Below are 20671 nucleotides of genomic sequence, written 5' to 3' on the forward strand. Positions count from 1 at the left end.
TCTACCAGAAAGGCACACTTTGGTTCAACCACAGTTTTTGCTCAATGATTACCAGAATACAGCCAGCTTTAATGTCAGCCATTTATTAGAGACAGTCTCCAGCTGTACAAAGTGTAATTTAACATCTACGCTCCAACACCCATCCCAAAGCACCAAAAGGATGAGGAATAACACCACAGGTGCTGAGTATTGCATTACTTCAGTGTTTATATACAGAGTAGACTCGGTATTTAAGTAGTTCAGCAAAGTCAGATGGAAAGGAATTACATCTGGTGCAGGGTCGAGTGACAGGAGGCCCACAAGAAGTGCTCAAGCTGTGGAAGTCTTGTGCCTGTCCAAGCAGCTTCCAGGGTGCACAGCACTCCTCTCCCTGTAGCCCTCCACTCCTCAGTGATGCTGTTTATCAGGAGCCAGCTCTTGCAGGGGTGCTGGGGAGGAAACCTGGGGTAGCCCGCACTGTGTTCCACATTACCAAGATTTAACAGGACAGCTTCCAGCTGGCACACAAGGACGGTGTCTTGCCAAACAGGTCCCGTATCAGAACACTCCACGCACTTGTCAGTGCTGCAGCACCTCCCAGAAGCCATTCCTTCTGTAACTCCACTCCTCCCAGAGCCTCCTGGCATCACAGCAACAGTTGCTCCAAGTTTTCCCAAGAGGAAGGCAAGAGGGACAGCTACTCACGGTCACTGTCACTACTGTCACTGTCACTATTGCTGCTGTCACCATCCCACTTGATACTCTGCAGTGCCTTCCTGCAATGCAAAACAGATCAGTTGTGTCACCTGTTGTGACTCTTGCTTGAAAAGAGAGATCTCAAAACACAAGGCAAACACAGAGAACTTTATGAGCTGTCTAATATGCCTAGTGTCCTCAAAGCTGAACCAGCTGTCAGGGGTGCTGGGCTTGTATTTACTCCTTTGGAGCAGATCTGGCTCCAAACTGTGGTCCCTCAAGGCTAAGCCCTGAGCACCATCTGAGGATCACCTGAGCTTGGCTGCAGCAGCTCAGCAGTGCAGTGTGAGGTGACCATGAGCGTCAGAACCTGGGAGCCACATGCAGGACCATCCTGTACCACCCCCTGCTTTTACTGGGCTGCAGCAGTGTCTTCAGGCAGCCAGACCCAGCTAGGAAAAGATTCTGGGAAAGAAAGGTGATAGAGAGCAGGACTGAGGAGTGGGTAAGGCTAACCCCACCATGGAAAATTCCCTTCCCTCCTAGGTGAGATGGATACAGCATGGAATGAAATGCTGAGGGGCCACTTCAGTCCTGGAGTCAACACACCAGGACATCATTCTGAAGCCAGTTCTCTGCTCTCTTGTCAGAGAAGCCTTTCCAAAGGAGTTTGTCCATCCCAGACCCTGTCTACCGTACCCTTTCAGCATGAAGTAACATGAAATATTCCAACTTACTTCTGTGTTTCAGAGAGTTCAAATTCCTCCTCCATCCTGCTTTTCAGCCTTTGAGATGAAGGAAGCCCAAGGGATGCTGCCAGCTTTACCATCTTAATTGCCTCATCTGGGGAATTGGTTTGCTTAGCACAGTTCAAGAACTCGTCCATCACCTTGTCACTGCAAAGGCAAAGGCAAGTGGTGACCATTCTCAGGGTCACAGGAGAGGTGCCCATTAATTTGCAGCCCGTGCTTTAGAGAGGGAGAGGAAGTGACATTTTCAGATCACTCAACCAGTCCATCTCTGCTCCTGCCAGGAATTTCACCTCTGGTACAGAGTGAAGGCTATATGGTAAGTTTGGGAATTCCTGTCCCAGCAGAAAAGGGCAGGCACAGAGTACCATTAGGTGTGTGGGCCTTGGTACCACACATCCTCACGGTGTTCACTTGGGCAAGCTCCAACTTTATTTTAAAAAAACCCCACACCCAAACAAATCCATTACTATTCCTTACAAGTTGTGTTCTACTTCAAACAATTCCCTCTTCCAGAATCCTGAGACAAGCAGGCTGGTGTAGCCTAACAGGTACCACCTAAGATTTAGGATTTGACTTGATAAACTTGTCTTCAGAAATCCAGGCACCTCTAAGGCACCTGTGCTTGGTTAAGAGCATACTGGCTTTTTTCTGAGCACATGGGAAACCAGATGTTCAGGAGTCCTGCTCAGACTGATGTGCACCGCTGAGTTCCTCAGTGGCACTGCTCTCCATGACCCAGAGCTTCAGTGACCAACCACTTCACTCCCTCCCACTTTGCATTTTCAACACGTTTGGAGACAGAAAGCTCCTGGAATATATCCACGGGATAAACCAACAGCCATGCTCACAGGCAGAGACACACATTCATGTCTGGGAAGTAAATGGACCACTACTGTCAGCTGTAACTGGAGGCTGGACTAGCTGATCTTTGGAAGTCTGTTCTATCCCAAACTATTCCTTCATTCCGTAACAGAAACTCAGGATCTCAGCCAAAGAGGAGACAGTAACTGAAGAACCTAAAAATACTTACGTGGGAATCCTACTGATTTGCTGGAAACGCTCCATCATGTTCCTACTCAAAAGGAACAAAATAATAATTAGAAAACCCCATGTAACAGGAACAGACAGATATTCAACCTCTTGGATGAACCTCCACTGACATAAGTAAGCTCAAATTCATGGAACAATCTTCCCCATGGATCCCATGCCTTGCAAATACAATCTGTACCAGCTAACTTCACTGATTAGTTTAACACAAAATATCTTAAACTCTGCAGAAAATGGAAAGTGTAGCTGGTGGGCAGTTTCCTTTAAAATACTACATATTTTTAGTACTTTAAAATACTGCAATACTCTCTTGTTGCTACTTCTTTGTTTCAAATCAATCAGTGCACAGGGAACATCTGTATTTAACAGAAAATATCTCAGAATCTTAAACTGGAGGCTAGATATTTTAACCTGTATTTCAAGTTCAGAGCATGTAGGACAGTAAATTCTAGCTATTAGAGTTCTAAAAATAGTCTACTTAAGAGTTTTAATTAGGGTTGATGCTAATTAAAAATTTAATTACGCTAATTAATCTCTTTATAAGTTTGAATTCCAAAGAGTTCTAAAAATCAGAAAATGGGAAGTTCTGGGCAATCAGGGAAGTGATAACGAAACCCCACCTGGCCATAAGAAGCTGTACGAAGCTCTACACCAGACACATTCCTTTCTAAACCATTTTGAAGACAGACAACTGTAACTTGGTGCCAAGAATGAACAGTAAAAAAAAGCAAAAAACCCATCACACTCCCAGCAGGCTTTATCCCCTCCCTTTGTCTGCACTGGCATTCCAAGGCTTCTGTCATTAGCTTTTGCTTTTTGTGACTGAGCCTTGAGCTGCAGTGTCAGCAAGCGCAGAGAGCCCACACGTACCAGGCATCCTGGGTCCTCCCAGCCCTGGAGAACAGCACCACGACATGGCCCAGAGCGTTCCCTGTCCACTCCAACGGGACCTGCCCCAGCCCAGCAGCCTCATGGACAGCTTTGATTTCTTCAGCACACTTGGCAAATGCCAGCTGAATCTGTGAAAACATTGTGCTATTAAGAAAAAAACCTCTGAAATTAAGAGAAGTTTTTCAGGGCAATTTCTCCTGCAGCTCCTACAGGTTTGCTCTGTATGTGATTTAAATTTGTGAATTAACAGTTGCTACCCCGGGAGACAAATCTCTCACTTCTGTCAGGACAACTGTCCCCCCTAGGCAAGCTCCAAGGTGGCTCTGCAGGGACAGCTGTATCTGCCTTCAACACCGTTCAGCTTGAGAAGGCAGTTACTGCAATGAAATCCTTGGCAAAAATCCCTGGATTTTGCCATGTGCTTCCCCAGAGATGTGGCTGGCTGGGCTGCATTAGTTTTCCAAATCCTGGTAAGGCAGGATCCTGCTCTGTGTTAATTTGAGGTTTCTCTATAGAGAATCCAATCTAGGCCAATCCAAAGGGTTTAGCAGGCCTGGAAAAGCTCACATGGATCTAGAAATCTGCAGTGGCAGATGCAGTGGAACTGGATCTCTAGGACTGACCAGGGATACAGCATTTACCTACAGTCTAGGGAGACACCACTACTCTCTACTGAGCTTCTGTGCTGGGGTTGGCTGGGATGGAATTAACTTTCTTCAGAGTTTCGTCTTTCTTACTATGGGGCTGTGTTTTATATTTAAGATGGAAAGTGCATTGTAACACCAGGATATTTTTGTTATTTCTGGGCAGTGCTTAAAGAGCATCAAGGCTCCCCCACCAGTGGAATGGGCTAGGGGTGCACAAGGAGTGTGGTACAATAAGGAGATGGGAGGGGACACCTCTGAGACAGCTGACCCTAAATGACCCAAAGGATATTTCAGACCACAGGATGTCATCATGCTCAGCAGATAAAGCTGGAGAAAGGAGGAAGGGGGGATACAATTGGAGTGATGGTGTTCAACTTCCCAAGTAACTGTTCCACAGGAGCTTTCCAGGAGCCTGGCTTTCCTAGGGATGGCTGAACACCTGCCCGTGATGGGAAATGGTGACTGAGCTTGAGTTTTTGTCCTTTTACTGTCCCAGTTCCCTCCACCATCCCACAGGGGAGGAGTGAGTAAGCGGCTGTGTTGAGTGCTCAGCTGTTCACAGGGGTTATCAGCTTCCTTACCTCATTAGGGTGCTGGTCCCTGCTCATCAAAGACAAGAACTCTTCCAACAGGTCTTGTCTCCTGCTAAACCCCAGCTGTTTCACATCTGTTTAGAGAGAGGCAGTAGTTGGTAGGTGTGACCTGCATCCCTGTTCCCAACTCCTGCCAATATGGTCAGCACAATTTAACAAGGCAGAGCCATTCTCTGTGACTGAGCAGGTCACACTTAGCTCCCTTTCTTTCCCCACATTATCAGGTCCTGTGCACCAAATACATGAACCAATCTGATTTCTTCTTCCCTTCCCTGCTGGTCTCAAGATTTCTGGGTATCAGCCCAACTACTCCCCTTGGTAATGGCCTTCAAGGTCCCCAGCACTGACCAACCTGGTGGTGGTGATGACCCTGTCACAGAACAGGGAGGGAACACCACAGAGCACTGTCTGTAACAACAGTTACCAATCCTAAGGGGGAACACGGACCCAAACTGCTGCTGAACAGCGAGGCCCACAATCCCCTGTGGCCAGAGACCTCCACCACTGTCAGCTGAGGATGAAGGAGTGACTCGTATTCTTTCATATGTTTTTTGGGGCTAGATTAAATCTTAACCAAGGATCTGCAGAGGGTGCAGGTGATCAGATACCACAGGCAAGCACTGCACCTTATCATGGCTACTCTGAGCAATGGGAAGTTTCCAAACTAGCTCCAACTTTGCACTGCTCCTGGTATTTGCCACACAAACTGCCTATGAAGCCATGTGGCCACCACTGACCTTCCCAGACTGAAGGGATCACTTCCAACTGGTTGGCTGCATCCAATGCTTGAAGGAGACCCAGTATATTTTTAGGAGATGGATAGAAGAGCTGATGAAGGAAGAGAGTCATTTCAGTCACCTGTGACTGCTCCATTTCTCCATGCTAAAGCTCTGCAACTCTTACCCTGGTACACTTACCGAAAATGACATTTCTTTGTACCACTTCAACACCACCTCAATTTGTTCCATCATGCACAACAATGAAAAGAATTTTGACCTAGAGAGAAAAAAATGATCTAATCATCATTGAATTAGGACAACCAAACTATACAGAAGTACCAGCAAATGATGGTGTGCTGATCAGATTTGTGTTGCAGATCAAGGAAACTTCACTGATTGCAACACTCCATGCCATCAGAAAAGCAGCAGTGTTTCTTATGACAGCTTAATGCTGACACTAGATAACTGGCAGAAGTAATTAGAAGTTAGACCAATGTGTTTTAAAATACAAAAAAAACCTGCAATCTTCTTGCCTGATGCCAGTTTTAAGTAGAGTATTTTTTATGTCTGAATCTGTCTCAAATGCAACCTTTAGATGTAAGAACTGAACTAAATTACCCTTGTTACTTGTGCAAGTTCACAAGTCAAGCCTGAGTCCTTGATCCAGTGCACTAAAGCATCCCTACACTAAGAAACTATGCTGTTTTGGTGTTACCTCCAAAGCTGCCACCCTGGGTACACAGAACAGCAGAAACCACAACTGGCTGTTCTAGTTGTTGGATGGGTGTTGAGATGAACTGATGCTCCAAGACACTGGACTTCAGTTCAAAGTCCACAAACTGAAGATAAATCCTAAGCAACCACTGCTCTTAAGAAGGATCAAATTCCCAAACTGGACATACAGTAACCAGCTGGTGTTCAGTGTTTGAGTCCTAGTTTGTATTGAAGCTGACAATGACATGCAAGATGCTGAATATGATCTCCACTCACCAGTAGCCATTTAACCGATCCACATCCAAGAATTTCCAGTTGTCTCCCTTCTCCAGTGCCTTGTTTAACTGATAGGCAAGCTTGATATCCTTAAGATCACAGCACTGCAATAAACCACTCAGATCTGAATGCTAGCAAATATAACAGCATCTCTCAAGACTCACTTTCACAAAGGTACATGCACATGTCACAGACATGCAAATTACCAGTTACGGAGAAGTCAAGCAAAGGACTGCAGAATTATGGCAGAAAGTTACAGGAGGTGATGAGCACAGATGAAAATGGGAGATATGGAAAGGTAAACCTTTTATGACAGGATGTAAACTCACAGGCAATTCTCCAACAGCTGGAGAGGCTCAAAGGAATTCTGATGGCAGGGAAGAGGCACTTACCACTTGCATGGCGGTGGGAAAAAAGCTGGCTGAAAGGGAGCAAACAAGAGTCTGTTAACTTCAAGCTTCCAAGGAGACATAAACCAGCTCATTAACCCACCCTCCTAGAGGACAGATAAGGCATATTCAATTAGAGACTCAATCTGTAACTCAGTTTGACAATATAGCAGCGTCCTTCACTTTCTTGGTAGAGTCTTCGGTGTGGCAGAGGTGGGTGAGTTTTTTTATACACTTCTGGCAGCAACTTGGACCACAGAAAAAAACAGTTTCCCACACTTAGCTGGACAGAAGCAAAGGAAGGAGGTGTACAACATTCTGACTCTTTCCAGGAATCCTTCCAAAGGCAAAAAAGAAAGCTGACAGAGTGGCTTCCAACACTTTGTTGACACCACATTGTCTACAGACCTTTCTTTGCCAAACCCATCTTCAGATGGAAGCTGCATCTGCTTCCAAACGTACAGAACGGCTTATGAACTTCCCAGGGCAAAGCTGTGCACATACAGATGGCAGGAAGAGCCAGTAATGCATGGGATGTTCAGAATATACCCCTCCTACAGACCCACACTCCAGTTTTCCATGAAGTTTTATTTCATAAAATTTTCTGAACAGGATTAGGAAGAGCTAAAATAGGAAAACTCACACACCACACTACAACAAAAACCTGCCATTCACCTGATGTGTATCATTTGATGAAGTTGTTGTCAAATGTTCCTCCTTAAACTGATCTTGTTAATAGCCTTGGGGTACTAATAACATGGACTTAAAACACTCATTCACACAAGCTACACACCTACTTCTACACAAAAGCCAGTGCACCAATGCACAGCACAATTCCCAGTACTGGAATTTGCCCTTCTTTGTCTCCAGAAGTACCAGAAGGGACTGAGAGAAGCAAACTGCATGCATTTATCCTAGCTGAGTAAAACTACCTGAAATTCACAGGTATGTTTTTACCCAAGCTTGAAGTCCTTACCATCATCAGGGTCCTGGGCAGTGAAACTCCTCTTTTCAACCTCATTTAACACCTCAGAGATGATGTCTGATGACTGAACATCAACTGTGGGACAAAGAGACAAACAACATCACATCTCAGTTGCACCAAGCACTTCCTTAGTGAAGAGCATCAGCCTGCAAAAACAATTTGAAATTGGGAACAAGCAACATAATTTTAAACAAATGTAATTTCTGTGGTGCTCCACACCAGCTGCAATTTAATTTCCTGTAAAATTTGCCCAGCTATTGCCAGATTTCCACAGCACAGCAGGGCATAACCAGAAAGATATAAGTGCTTTCTAGCAAGGAATCAAACAGGCCTGGAGGTTTGTCTGTTAGAAGGCTGCACTGAAAAAAGCAAAGTATTTCATAACCAAACAAACAAAAATTTAAAAGGGGAAAAAACAAAACACCAAAAAAACCCCCTAGAACCAAATACAGACTCCAGAGCAATTTCCTCACATTTCTTAAAACACAGGGACTGCAGTTAGGACTACTCTGCCTATTTTCTTCCTATAGTCAAAAGTCTGTGTGCATGGGATCTCAAACAGTTGGGTTTCTGCCTTCTAACACAGCTATTTTTCATGACAGCTCTAATGCACAGAACTGTTGCAGGAAAACAAAATCCCTGTGCAGTTTCACCCCTGTAAGTGGCACAGTCTATGAAATCACACCCACTGTGGTCAGATCCAGCCTCCACAGCGACTGAGTAGCGTTTACTCCCGGGATGAGGTTATTGTTCTTTTTTTTTTCACCCAAGCAGAATCAGGCAGCACACTAAGATCACACCCATAAAAGGCTGACTTTTAATCCATAAGTGAACTGCCTTCACCCATCCCATCAAAGCAGCTGCTACACAAGGCACATTCATGGCCAAGCTGACAGCACACATACCGCCTTTGTAGTACATGGAGAGGAGATGATCATAGGATGCCAGGCTGGGCTCTGGAAAGCAAACACATTCCAGTTACTTCAACATTCCTGGCTGAGCTTTGTGCCACAGCTCTAATTCACAGTCTGCTCCTCCAGTCAGGCAGCATGCACAAATTTAATATCTCTCCCTGCCCACGCTAATGCTGGACCAGACCTCACATACAGACACCTGGGAGAGGTGATATCCAACACTGGACCACCAGCTGAAGCACCCTATTTCTGTGGGGGGAGCAGCCAAACCTCCCTGTTCTAAATTAAAATCAAAACCACTTCATAGCTAGTTCCCCTTCTCCTCAAGAATGGAATGTTTAGCCTACCAACAAGCATGCTGCTGGGGCAAAGCACACCCCACAGGACATCAAATCAATTATGCAGATATTGTCTGTTTCTGCAATATTTATTTGAAAGAAAAATTATAATCTAGATCAAAAGCTTTTTTCTGTAGAGATGTAGATATATATACCTGAACTGGCTCGGATGGCTTGTGAAGTACATCTTCCCTGGAATCAGGGAATCACCATGTTGTGTGGTGCAGAACTCCTGAGTTAACTGTTCTGCTCTGGAGGTGGCACTGGAATATCATAATCACTGCATATAATAAATACTCTGGTTCTCTTACCTATATCAAGTGCTTCCATTTCCTTTAATACTGATAAACACATACTTCTGCCCACACCACCACATCTTCTCAGAGTCTTCAGTACAGAATTGAAAGTTAGCAGAGTTGGTTGCACTTTCTGTTGAGCCATGTGAGTCAGGAAGTCCTTAAAACAAAATCCCCAAATCCTTAGTGCTTCACATTGTGGATCACAGTTCAGCTTTCAGGTGGGTTATACCTACATTTCCTCGACCTAATCCTCACCCCCTTCAAGTGAACAACTCTGTTCTAACTCATCATTTATTAAGGGAGTACTGTCTAATTTTTAATGACCAAAACCCAAGGCTACATTACATCAGAATACATCTTGAAGATTTGCCTGTAGAAATAACGGAAATTTTTATAGTTACATAATATCCTTCCTTAGTGATGTGTCAATAAAACTAAAAATTCCATTTCTGTCACAACACCATGAATTAAGATACAAATTCAAAAGAGTTTTTATCTAAAATTGTGCATTTATTTTATTTCCCAGCAGTAATTTCCCCAATTACTTTCTGTCCAGCCAGTTCCTGGATCAAGTACGTTCTCACAAGGCAAACCACTCTGCAAAGGCAAGGTTGGATTTTTCACATTTGCCACTCCTCCACAGTTAGCTTTTCTGTTTAAACTACTGTACTTCCTTTACAGCAGATTAATATTTGGGGACAAAGTTCTTGATTTCAGTCTTCCAACAACTACAAAATTTTACTAATAAAGCAGGCCCAGAACCCACACTCCTACCCCTTCCCCACCTCTTTTGCTCTGCCCTCCTTACCTTGGCTAATTCCCATCTTTCTACGAACTTCTCCTTTAGATACGGGACTGCTCTGATCAGTGCATTGAAGGTGTGCACATCAGCTGGAAAATGTAAGAGAATCCATTTTAAATGACAGTTTATAGTCTAAAGGAAACAGTTTGCTCTAGCATGGCTCAGTTTTTGGCAAAGTCTCATGCAAACCTGTTTCCAGTGAGCCAGCCACATGCCAACTGCACTGGAATTAGCAGTTTGCATTCAGCTCCCATGATCCAGCTGAGGTCCGTACCCCTGCGCCAATCATCACTGCCATGAACAAACACTCCTGTGCCCAACACGGGGTTTCTGTACTCAGGAGACCACAAAGCACAACCAAGAGACACTCACCCTTGTGCCTTTCATTCAGCAAGTCTATGTACATGTCATATGCTTTAGAATAAGCCCCATGCTGCAAAAACAAAAATAAACAATCTCTGACTGTGTGAGATTTCACAAGCTGAAAAAAAATCCCCCAGCACTGAAAAATAACTTTACCTTCACCATCCCACAGATCATCGTGCAATAGGAGTGTGCATTCCTCTCTGGCATTATCTTAAATATCCTTTCAGCATGGTTGTTCTCCCTAGAACCAATGAACAAGATAGATGTTAGAGAACCAAATAAAAGATACCTTTAGGAAAAGGATTCAACACACGGAACAAAAAAATGGGCTGTACCCCAAAAGACTGACATTCACATATCACACTCATGGTACTTGGAGCTACTCTACAATCACCTACCAGATTTCCATGAACATTTTAAAAGATCAGCAAACACAGGTTTATTTAATAAGTAACATTTGTGAGTATGGGCTGCTAAAAGACTTAGATCTGTTCTACAACAATACAAGTGCACAACCCACAGAACATGGGAATACAGGCAACATTTTCTGTACCTCCATCTGGGGCCAGATGACTGCGAACCTCTTTGGAGCTGTCTCTTTGGAGCTTTCTGTTCTGAAGCATTCTCCTGGAGAGATTTTTGCAAAATTAAGTTTCTGAAGTTGAAAATTATGATTTAACATCAAATGACATTATTTGCTAACAACACTGAAGTTCAGCAACATGGACCAAAGATGGTTTTTAATGGGTTGTATTAGAATAATTTCTATCAAAACATTCAGGAAGCAATAACTGGATCATGGATAACATTTATGTTACCAAACATATTCACACAAACTACTGTTGCTACTAGGTCACTCTTGGGACTTTTATAACAGATTTATCTCCTGGGAATGTTGACTGCATCTGATCCAGCTCATGGCATCTCTCATGCAGACAGTTACAGTACAAAAATTTTGACATCACCTTGATATACTCCCACTATGTATTAAATAAATAAACAGAGATCATCAAGTTTTCCATACCCCTGGTTCTTCCAAACTGTCTTTTTCTTCTTCCTCTTTTTCAGGAGTAGGTTTAACATCTCCATAAAAGCACAACAAATCTAAAAGGCTGTTTGTGGTCTCCAGAGATACAGGGGTACCTTTACAAAACGAGAATTTACGACAGTCAGAGAAAGTGAAGAGCTCACAGCTCTGTAGCCATATCAGAAATCCTTTGAACACCACTTTGCTCTCTTTCAACACAAAGACATTCTCTAGCAAGTCCCTAATCCTGGGTGTGACACCAGTACTACCACAAACCCACTCATTACAGGAGACAATTTTAACACTGAACTAGAGTATGTTTTTCTACTGAAGCCACTGAAAGGGTAAAGTTTTCCTGATAAAGTAGGAGAGGGAAGTGACAGCTGGCAGCCAGAACTGTGAAGCAGCACAAGCCAAATACAGCACCTGAAATTTCTAGAGCTTTTCATAACTCTTCCTAGGATACACCCTGCTGTGAAGAACACTGTGTGTTCCACTTCCTTTGAAAGAGATTTAAAACCAACAAAAGGTTTTAATCTGCTTCCTGTTCAAGCAATCATTTGTTGTCCTTATCACCGAAGTGACGTGTCAGACAAGCAGTAGCTAAAATTTTCCAATAATTCTAAAGAACCACCTCACTGGACCAGAGTCAGTTGTGAAAGGAGCAACAGGGTCACAAAATTGTCTCCAGAGCCTGTGCCAGCTACTAAAATATTTTTGGCACAATTTAAGAAGAGCTCCACCACAGAACTTGGCCTGTGACCACATACCTGCCTGTAGAAGCTGATCAAAAATGTCCACCGACTCTTTCACCATTCTGAGGTGGATGCGCTCCCTCAGAGCTTCCTCACTCACTCCTTCAGTCTGAGGTGTGAGACTCTCAGGCATCAGGTACTAAAAGCAAAGAGTGGAAGTCAGTCATAAGCTCAAACCTTCTCTAAATAGCCTCACTCTTCACCCAATACACTGCTTGCAGCCCAACAACAGCAGTCCTTTTGGTGATGAAGGACCGCACACATCTTCATCCCTCACTTTTGTGCTAGGAAGCAACATCTAAACAACACTGCTTTTTTTACTTTTAGCTCAAGAACCTGATGTGATACTGAACTCCCAAGGGAAGATAGTCACTACAAAAATACAATGTTGTTTTCATCCTGTCTGAGAAACAGTTACAAAATTATCTTATCTTAGTTTTGGACCAGTCTGACATCTGATTTCATTGACAAAACACAAATACAATGAAAACAAAAAGCTTACTGGTATGTTGGGCTCTGCAAAAGTCTTGTCAAAGTACTGAGGAAAGTTCTTTATAATGTATTTTGCAGCATTTCTCCCAGACTCCTTTGACAATGAATACAGACGCTGCATAGAAATGAGAGACAACAAGATGAAGAAATACATGAATTACAAGGCTGAAAGTGAGGAGAAACATTTTCTTTAACAATGAACATTCTGATGGGATCAAATTAAACTCATGCTTCATTTTCAACTTAGTAGAATCACAGGGACAATGTTCCAGATAAACATTCTGGTATCTGTGCCAGTATAAGAATGTCTATTCTTTAAATGCCATTGTATTCTACTTCCTTGTTACTTAGTCAAGGGACACAGTTCAGATGTCTAAAAAGCTCAAAAACATGTCATTTTAGAGAGAGGAGAAAATTCAGAAAATAATCTGCTACTTCATTTTCTTTTGTAATCAAAACCAGGCTTCAATCAGATAAGAGCATTCACAGCCCAGGAGGGAAGCTATCAAGGAGCTGAGAGGAAATACCTACAGAATTAGCTGCGTTTCTTGGCATAAGGAAGGGGTCATCCTGGAACATGTAATGAGCAGCTGTAGGATCCTGTAGGAAGAAGAGCCCAGGATTGAAAGGTTTATAGCTACGTGCACAAGCATAACACACTGCCTCATGGAGTTTAAGGCACAATGAATTCTTCCATGCATGCTTTACACAAGTTCCTCGTGTTCAAAAAGGTGTAGCCTGTTTGGAAATAGTTTTAAAAATATTTCCATCTTACACACACACTTGCAGGCTAACATGGTGACAAAAAAGGGTCCTTATTATAACATGGCAAGCATTAAGTGTCCTGCAAATCAGGCAGGACCCCAAGTGTAACAGTCTTGGGAAGCTGATGGGACTTGCAGGTTTTGATTCAATTTCCAGAATTCAAGATAGACAGGATTAAAGAACAGCATGACAACATTTCCAGGTTTTGCCCAGCAAGAGTAGACATTCATTGCACTTTGTAATGCCTTTCTGGACTGAGATTGGGAAAGACATCCTGGATTGGGAAGCTGAACTGGTGAAGGAACTTGCTCCCTGTGTGAGTGAAAGCCTTACCAAAGTACTGCAGCTTTCACTAGTAACTGCAGATCTCTCTTAGCACAAGAATGAGGCTTTAAGGACACCCCAAAACACCCTGAGACAAAGGGAAAACCCTGATGTGTAAGTTGCATCTTTCATTTATGGCCAAAGTAGAAATTAAAGGCCTCCTGAGCACAAGGCTATTGCACAAAATGGACAACCTGACCCATTTCCACAATCCCCAGAACCACTCACCCTGTTCACAGTAGAAGCCAAGGTCTGGAGCACCGCGAGCTTATCCCTGAACACAAGGAGTTTGATTAATACTCAGCTGCAGACTTTGAATGCTGTGCATTACATTGTTTGGAGAACAAGCACAGGATTAGCCTGACCCATAAGGATGTTCAGTTCTAGGAAAAAATGGTTTTGCTGCACTTAAGGGAAAATGCAAAAATGGTCTCAGCTGTTGAACAACCGCAGGAAAAAAAGATTTTGAGGAAAACCAAAAGACCATCTGTGTTTCCTGCTATTACTCCTGCCCTTATAATAGATTATCAAAGAAAGATCATAGGGAAGAGAGACAAAAATAATTCCTTGGAATGCTGCTCCTAGAGCATCTCTGAGGGACAAATACATCAGGTCCCTCTCCAACACAAGTTTTTGCGAGAAAAAACAAACCAAACCAAAACCAGTTATCTCAGGACTCCTGTGCCTGTGGATCCTTAAGACTTTGGTTGTTTCCAGCAAACAAGGAAAGGCCAGTGAAAGTGTTTAGGTGAAGGTGGCCTTACTTTAGGTTTACATGCAGACACCATTTGACCATAAACTTAATTTTTGCTGTACAGACATGCAATTCCATCTTAAGTGCTCCCAACAAAATAGCTCTTGTTCAGTTTTGTGATTTTTAAGCAGGATTTATTCAGCCAGCTATCAATGATCAAGTTTTATTTTGCTGGAAGAAACATTCACGTGCAAACAGCCAGGTGAACTTGATTTTACACGTCTTTAGCAAATGTGATCTTTTACAAAGAAACGGAACTATCCTTAAAAATGCACTTGTAGTTATTTGCAAAAGAAATGTCAGGAATGCAGTGTGCATAGTCTGCACGAGGGTAAGAATCAACAGTATTCACAGAGCTCCAAATCAGCAGGAAAACCACTAGTGGGACATTGCATCAAGGAATACAGGAACCTCAACTTCCTTTTTCAGATTTGGTGGGCAGACTACGTTTAGCTGTCTACCTCTGATTTTCTTCCAAGTCAAGATTCCAGAAGTAAACACTCACCATGTTTTCCTTCGTGGGAGCACAATTTCTTCTTGAGTTACTGTGAGAAACAATATTAAAATGGTCATTAGAAATAAAGAGATGCCCTCAAAAAATTCTGACCTCAGCTGTAGTAAGGTGGGGGTTCATCTCTTCTCCCAAGTAACAAGTGACAGGACAAGTGCAAATGGCCTCAAGTTGCACCAGGTGAAGTTTAGATCGGATATTAGGAAAAATTTCTTCACTAACAGGCTTGTCAAGCATTGGAACAGGCTGCCCAGGGAAGTGGTGGAGTCACCATGCCTGGAGGGATTTAACACATGTAGATGTGGCACTTAGGGACGTGGTTTAGAGGTGCCTTGGCAATGCTGAGTTAATAGCTGGACTCCACTAACTCACAGATCTTTTCAAATCCAAGCAATTCTACGAGTCTATGACAATTAATAAGTGGACCCAGCTGAAAGTACCAAAACAAGAATTTTAAAACCATAGTTTCACATAGGCTCATGGGGCTGCACAACTCAGTTCAGGCTCCTGGAGCATGGAGCTGATCGGTGATGAGGTAAGGAATCAAGTTAACCCAGGAAATTTCTGCACAATGAAGACAGGGAGAAAGAAAATCCAAGAAAAGGAAAGTAGGGTGTTTACATCATATTTATTTCCTGACACACTGTGTTGTTTCGAGATTAAAAAAAATATTCAAGAAAACAGTAATGAAGACATCTTACCTTGTGAATTGTCTACAGTCTTCCCAAGAGCAGCACTACTTGAAGAGCTCCTATGAAACAATCAGGGGTTTGAATTTACGGCAGTCACATTAATACAGCAAAAGCAGAGTAGTGAAATTCTGTACTAACCAAAACATTAGAGGGAACTGGAGTGCATTAGAGTAACTGGCAATGTTGCACTGTTACTAACTCCAAATTATTTACTACCATAAAACTTATATTTGATGCTTCTCTTAAGGCCCTAATTTCAAGAAACAAGAGGCTGTATGTGAAAAATTATATTACAAAAAAAATCCATGATTATTTAATACTGGGATAGGATGTTTTTGAAGTAGTTTTCATTAATTAGTACATCTTAGAAAGAAAATCATGGACATAAATCAGAAAGGACACTTTACGCTTTAGAGAAAGGATTGTGCTGGAAACAGCACTTTAAAAAATACTTTAGACACGAGTAACATTTACAGAAGGAGAAAACCCAGTGTTGATGATGCAGGTGAATCAGCCCTGGTGAGTTCCAGACGCGCAGATGTCACAGAGCTACAGAAACTCCTCACAAAACCACAGTTAGAGCAGGCACAAACACATGAGCTTGCTCGGCTGAGTATCACAAAGCAGCTGCTTTGTGCTCACTCACAAGCCACTGCATCAAATCTTTCTCACCACTGTTCACATTTTACTGCTTTTGACATAGACTTAGGCTTACATTAAGATACTTCTATTTGTTTTGGTCATGAAGCAACCTAACAATAAGTCTTCCACAGTGACCTTGACCCCAAGGCAGAGGCTGTTAAGGTACAGTCACAGCTCTGTGCTTTACTGTGCCACTGCAAAATTCTACCTGCTCCTGGAAGTCCAATAAAGTGATTAAACATGATTTTGCTATCCCAGATATGAGTTATGAGAACCCAGTGAACTGGGACTTTTTCATTTGAGGCATTCCCTGAACAAAACCTCCTCATTTCATACAATGATAGACTGTTAAGGGGCTGAAAGGGACCTTAAAGATCACCCAGTTCCAACCTCCCTGTCGTGGGCAGGCAGGAAACCTTCCACTAGACCAGGCTGCTCCAAGTCCCATCCAATCTGGCCTTGAACATAGCCAGGGTTGGGGCATCCATAACTCCTCTGGGCAGCCCGCGCCAATGTCTCACCACGCGCACAGTGGTAAAGAATTATTCCTTCGCCTATCACTAAAACCCCTGACGAGAAGTTCCTCTCTGGTCTCCTGGTAGACCCCTTTCGAAGAGTGCTATGGGGTATCCACGCAAAATTCCCTTCTCCAGCCTGAACACTCACAGCTTCGTCAGCCTTAGTAGCGGAAGTGCTCATCTGCTTTTTCATGAGACTCAGCTCTAGGGATCGCTTAAACGCTCAAAGTCTCTCCCGGTGAGGCTCCGAGCCGTCCAAAACCAGGGAAGATCCCCGAGAACGGCATCCAAAAGCAGAGAAGAACCCCAGAAAAGCAGCTCCCTCCGGCCACGCCGCCGCGACCACGCCAGCCCCACGAGCCGCCGCACACGCGCCCTGCAAGCGAACGCACTGCGCCTGCGCGGCCTTTCCCGCCTCCCTCCCCACACCCCGCGCCCGTCGATTCCTCCCCGGTGCCGGTGCCGGTGCCGCCGCCGCCCCCCGGCCCTTCCCTCCCGGCGGACCCTCACCGGCAGCTCTCCCGCCCGCCCGGGAGGCGGCACCGCCGGCCCAGCCACAGCGCCCGCTGCCAGCAGCCGCCCGCCACTCGCCGCGCCGCCATGCTGGGCCCGCGCGCTGTCCTCTGGGAAGGGGGACGGCACCACTCCCCCGGCGGGGCCGTACCGCCCCTCCGCGGCGGTGGTAGCGCCCGGCCCCGCCCCCCCCCGCGCCCCGGACCGCGTGGTGCTGCCCGTGGCGCGGCACTTGCAAGGGGAGAGCGGGATCAGCTGTCGGCCGGGGAGGAGTTGCTCGGTCGCCATGAGGCCGCCCAAAGTAGTGCCGTGGCGGCGGCTGGTCGGGGTGTCCTTCGGGATGTACACGGCCGAGGAGATCAGGTGAGGGTCCATGTGTACGCATCCGGAGCTGTGCGGGTGCTGCTGGGCACTACGAGTCCCAGAGTGCCCCGCGGCAGGGCGCCGCGGAGCTGCGGCAGGCTGTGGCGCGCGGCGTGCTGGGACATGTGGTCCGGCTGGGCCGGGGCCCAGACGCCGGGATGGCGGCAGCCCGGTTTTATACAAGCTCTCGCACCGCTGGAGGGGACATACAGGCAAAATTACGTGATTTCTTAGTAGCATGGATAAAGATGTAAAAGAAATATTTGCTGTGGTAGGAATGATTTTGCTTTGCTCAGATGATGAAATCATTGGTACACAAATTCCCGTTGCATCCGCAAAATGTTTTCAGAAAGATGTTTTCATCAGTTAAGAAGATCATACAGATACTAAATGCCCATTTTAGTTGTACCGCTCAAGTGTGTGTCATGTTGTTGTTTGCTGCCGTTGATTTTTACTCATCCCTTTCACCTTAAGGAAACTGAGTGTAAAACCCATAACAAACCCTCAGTACCTGGATAATGTGGGGAATCCGGCTGTAAATGGACTGTACGACTTGGCCTTGGGACCTCCGGACTCCAAAGAAGTGTGTGCGACTTGCATGCAGAACTTCAGCAACTGCCCCGGACACTTTGGCCATATAGAACTGCCTTTGACTGTCTACAACCCCCTGTTCTTCGATGTATGTACACTTAGTGATTGCTGGTAAAAGGGGGGGCAGTGGTGCCCGAGCTGTCATGTAGTTGCAGTCCTTGAGAATAATATAGGTGCCAAGATCTGTTTTTCTTTTAAGTGTAATAACAGCAAATGTAGTAGAAAAGGTTTGTTGTGTCATGATAGTTCAATACAAATAGGCCTTCTGAAAAATAAGGACTTCATTGTAACTATTATTTTACTCAATATTGATAGACAGGTGAGGGGGGAATATTTGTCATGAGGTGTGTGACTGACTGTAGGATGTCATGCTTTAATTAAATGGATGGCACAGTAGAAATTATCATTTTTTCTAACGAACTACTGCACATAAACAGCTGTCTACTCATCCAGTTTATAAGAAACCTGAGCTGGGATGAATTTTCTCCTGAGGTGCTGATCTCACCATTTACAGTAGCAGCCTTTTGCACAGGCTGCTAATTGAGAGTCAAAATCTCACTTTCAAGTGTCTAAAGTTAGATGAGGTACCCACTTCTAGCCTTGTTCCAGCTTTAACTCAAATACCTGTATTGATCAAGGATTAAAATCCTGCAGCAGTAATTCCCAGCCTTCAGGCCACAGGGGCTGTGCGCAGCTGGAGGGAGAGAGCTGTGTTAAATAATCACACACAGCTGTGTTAAATAGTAAAACCCACTGATAATTTCCCAGACCTTGAGGAGAATGTGATTATATGAAGGATCTTGAAGGATTGAGACCAGAATGTTTCATTTTACTCGTGTGGGGGTTTGGGTTCCCCACTGTCCCGTGTGGGATGAGCTGTTGGAAGCTGTAGTCACCGTGCTGTGTAAGAGCTGCCTTGGTCCCAGAGATGCTGTAGATACCACAGGTGTTTCATGTATCCGTTATGTGCAGAGAGTTTATCTACAGACCATGCTTTGCATATGAGTTTGGTTGAAAGAAATTTTTTTTCAAGCATATTCTTTATGATTAAAATTACTGTTAGTCTAATTTCCCTATTATAGTAGCACTTTCTTAAAGTACAAACAACTGTATTTACTTGCTTACTGTGCACGCTAGTAAATCTGCCAGCATAACATTTTTTTCCCCTTTTCTTTCCAGAAATTATACCTTCTAATCCGAGGATCTTGTTTGAATTGTCACATGCTGACGTGTCCTCGAGCCGTGGTTCACTTACTGCTAAGTCAGCTGAAGGTGCTAGAGAAGGGGCTGCTTCACGCTGTCTATGACCTTGAAATCATTCTGAACAGGGCAAGTACTGTCTATTGCTCCATCTCTTTTGGAGTTCATAGTCTCATAACTATAAAGCTATGCCAGTTTCTTTTCTTCTGTTCCTTTTAGTTTGTAGAGCAATGTGCAGATGCAACAGGCTCAGAAATTGAAGAAGAGTTAAATCGCCATGTCCAGGAAATGTTACAAAGCTCTCAAATAAGAGATCGGTGTTCTAATGTAAGTACAGTCAGTGCTTCTCCTGAGGTCTTGGGCTTTGTCCTCTTGGCAATGTGCAGAACAAAGCCTTTCTTTGACTGTGTAGGTGCTGGATTTTGTCCAGGAGTTCTGACCTGTGCTATGTTTAGAGGGCTTTTTGAGGGAAATGTCTGAAATTAAACTTAAAAAGGATTTTATTTCCTGTTTGTATAACCATTGAGTTTCTGGAAAATAGGGAAATGTCTGTGTAGGGAAATGTTTTGATGGTGTAAGTTGCATATAAAAATCTGATACTGCTGTCAGTACATCACCTACAGATGTTGTTACTTACCTGTATGATGCTCTGGCTGTTTTGAGTTGCAGAACACATTTTGAGAACTCCTGCATCCAGCAAACTTGCAGAATTAATTACAGTGGCATTTTTAGAAAGACTTGCGTAATTGCATTCTAATTTCCATTTAAACGTAGTTTAATATGTATGGTTAGTAAAGTCAAATATGAGTGAAGAAGATGTTTAAAAATGTAACATCATCAAGCAGATTTGTTTATAAGCCAGTTTTAATTCCTTGATCACTTGTTTAAAAACTAAGCTTAAGCACTTTGTAAATCATACATTCATAAGCTGTAAAAAGAAGTGATTTTTGTCATTCTTATACCTTCTTAAATCATCATTAGAAAAAAGCTTTAAATTCCAGTACTGACTTGAAAAATAAGGACTTTATGGAATAAATTGAAAAAGGAGGGTGGAAAGGAGGGATGTATGTCTCCAGCAAATGGGTAGATGATGAAAGAACACTACAGATCAAAGCAT

At 43.9% G+C, this 20671-nt stretch overlaps 2 protein-coding genes and 1 non-coding gene across 5 annotated transcripts in view; 1 reads left to right on the top strand and 2 right to left on the bottom strand.

The window, feature by feature from the left end:
- Positions 1 to 48: 48 nt before the first annotated feature.
- On the bottom strand, positions 49 to 17504 carry PTCD3 (pentatricopeptide repeat domain 3). 2 transcript variants are annotated; one of them, XM_032110125.1, is made up of 24 exons: positions 17398 to 17504; positions 15737 to 15786; positions 15030 to 15069; positions 13999 to 14044; positions 13213 to 13281; positions 12692 to 12796; positions 12205 to 12328; positions 11432 to 11550; positions 10961 to 11034; positions 10561 to 10648; positions 10414 to 10474; positions 10048 to 10130; positions 9252 to 9396; positions 8594 to 8644; positions 7680 to 7763; positions 6707 to 6735; positions 6315 to 6418; positions 5523 to 5601; positions 5343 to 5433; positions 4594 to 4679; positions 3345 to 3493; positions 2458 to 2499; positions 1413 to 1571; positions 49 to 755 (listed from the first exon to the last, which is right to left on the bottom strand). In XM_032110125.1, exons 1-24 carry the CDS (start codon positions 17487 to 17489, stop codon positions 677 to 679), a joined length of 2049 nt encoding a protein of 682 aa, XP_031966016.1. In that variant the 5' UTR covers positions 17490 to 17504; the 3' UTR covers positions 49 to 676. The 2 variants fall into 2 exon arrangements, with proteins under 2 accessions (XP_031966016.1, XP_031966018.1); XM_032110127.1 differs by lacking the exons at positions 49 to 755; positions 1413 to 1571; positions 2458 to 2499; positions 3345 to 3493 and adding an exon at positions 3520 to 4455.
- Positions 10198 to 10339, bottom strand: LOC116444880. The gene has a single exon (XR_004240568.1). It is a non-coding gene; the product is annotated as a small nucleolar RNA SNORD94 (small nucleolar RNA).
- A 73-nt stretch (positions 17505 to 17577) lies between the features above and the next one.
- The window catches only part of POLR1A (RNA polymerase I subunit A), a 30059-nt gene continuing 26965 nt past the window's right edge, over positions 17578 to 20671 (top strand). Inside the window, exons 1-4 of one of the 2 annotated variants that reach the window (XM_032110119.1) lie at positions 17578 to 17763; positions 18238 to 18442; positions 19534 to 19683; positions 19774 to 19881. In XM_032110119.1, the coding sequence (XP_031966010.1) occupies positions 17687 to 17763; positions 18238 to 18442; positions 19534 to 19683; positions 19774 to 19881 (540 nt within the window). In that variant the 5' untranslated portion in view covers positions 17578 to 17686. Of the gene's footprint in view, positions 17764 to 17914; positions 18035 to 18237; positions 18443 to 19533; positions 19684 to 19773; positions 19882 to 20671 lie in introns of those variants that run through there. The other variant, XM_032110120.1, reaches the window with a different exon arrangement.

The sequence above is a fragment of the Corvus moneduloides genome, chromosome 5 (assembly GCF_009650955.1).
Source record: "Corvus moneduloides isolate bCorMon1 chromosome 5, bCorMon1.pri, whole genome shotgun sequence".
Classification (NCBI taxonomy): domain Eukaryota; kingdom Metazoa; phylum Chordata; class Aves; order Passeriformes; family Corvidae; genus Corvus; species Corvus moneduloides.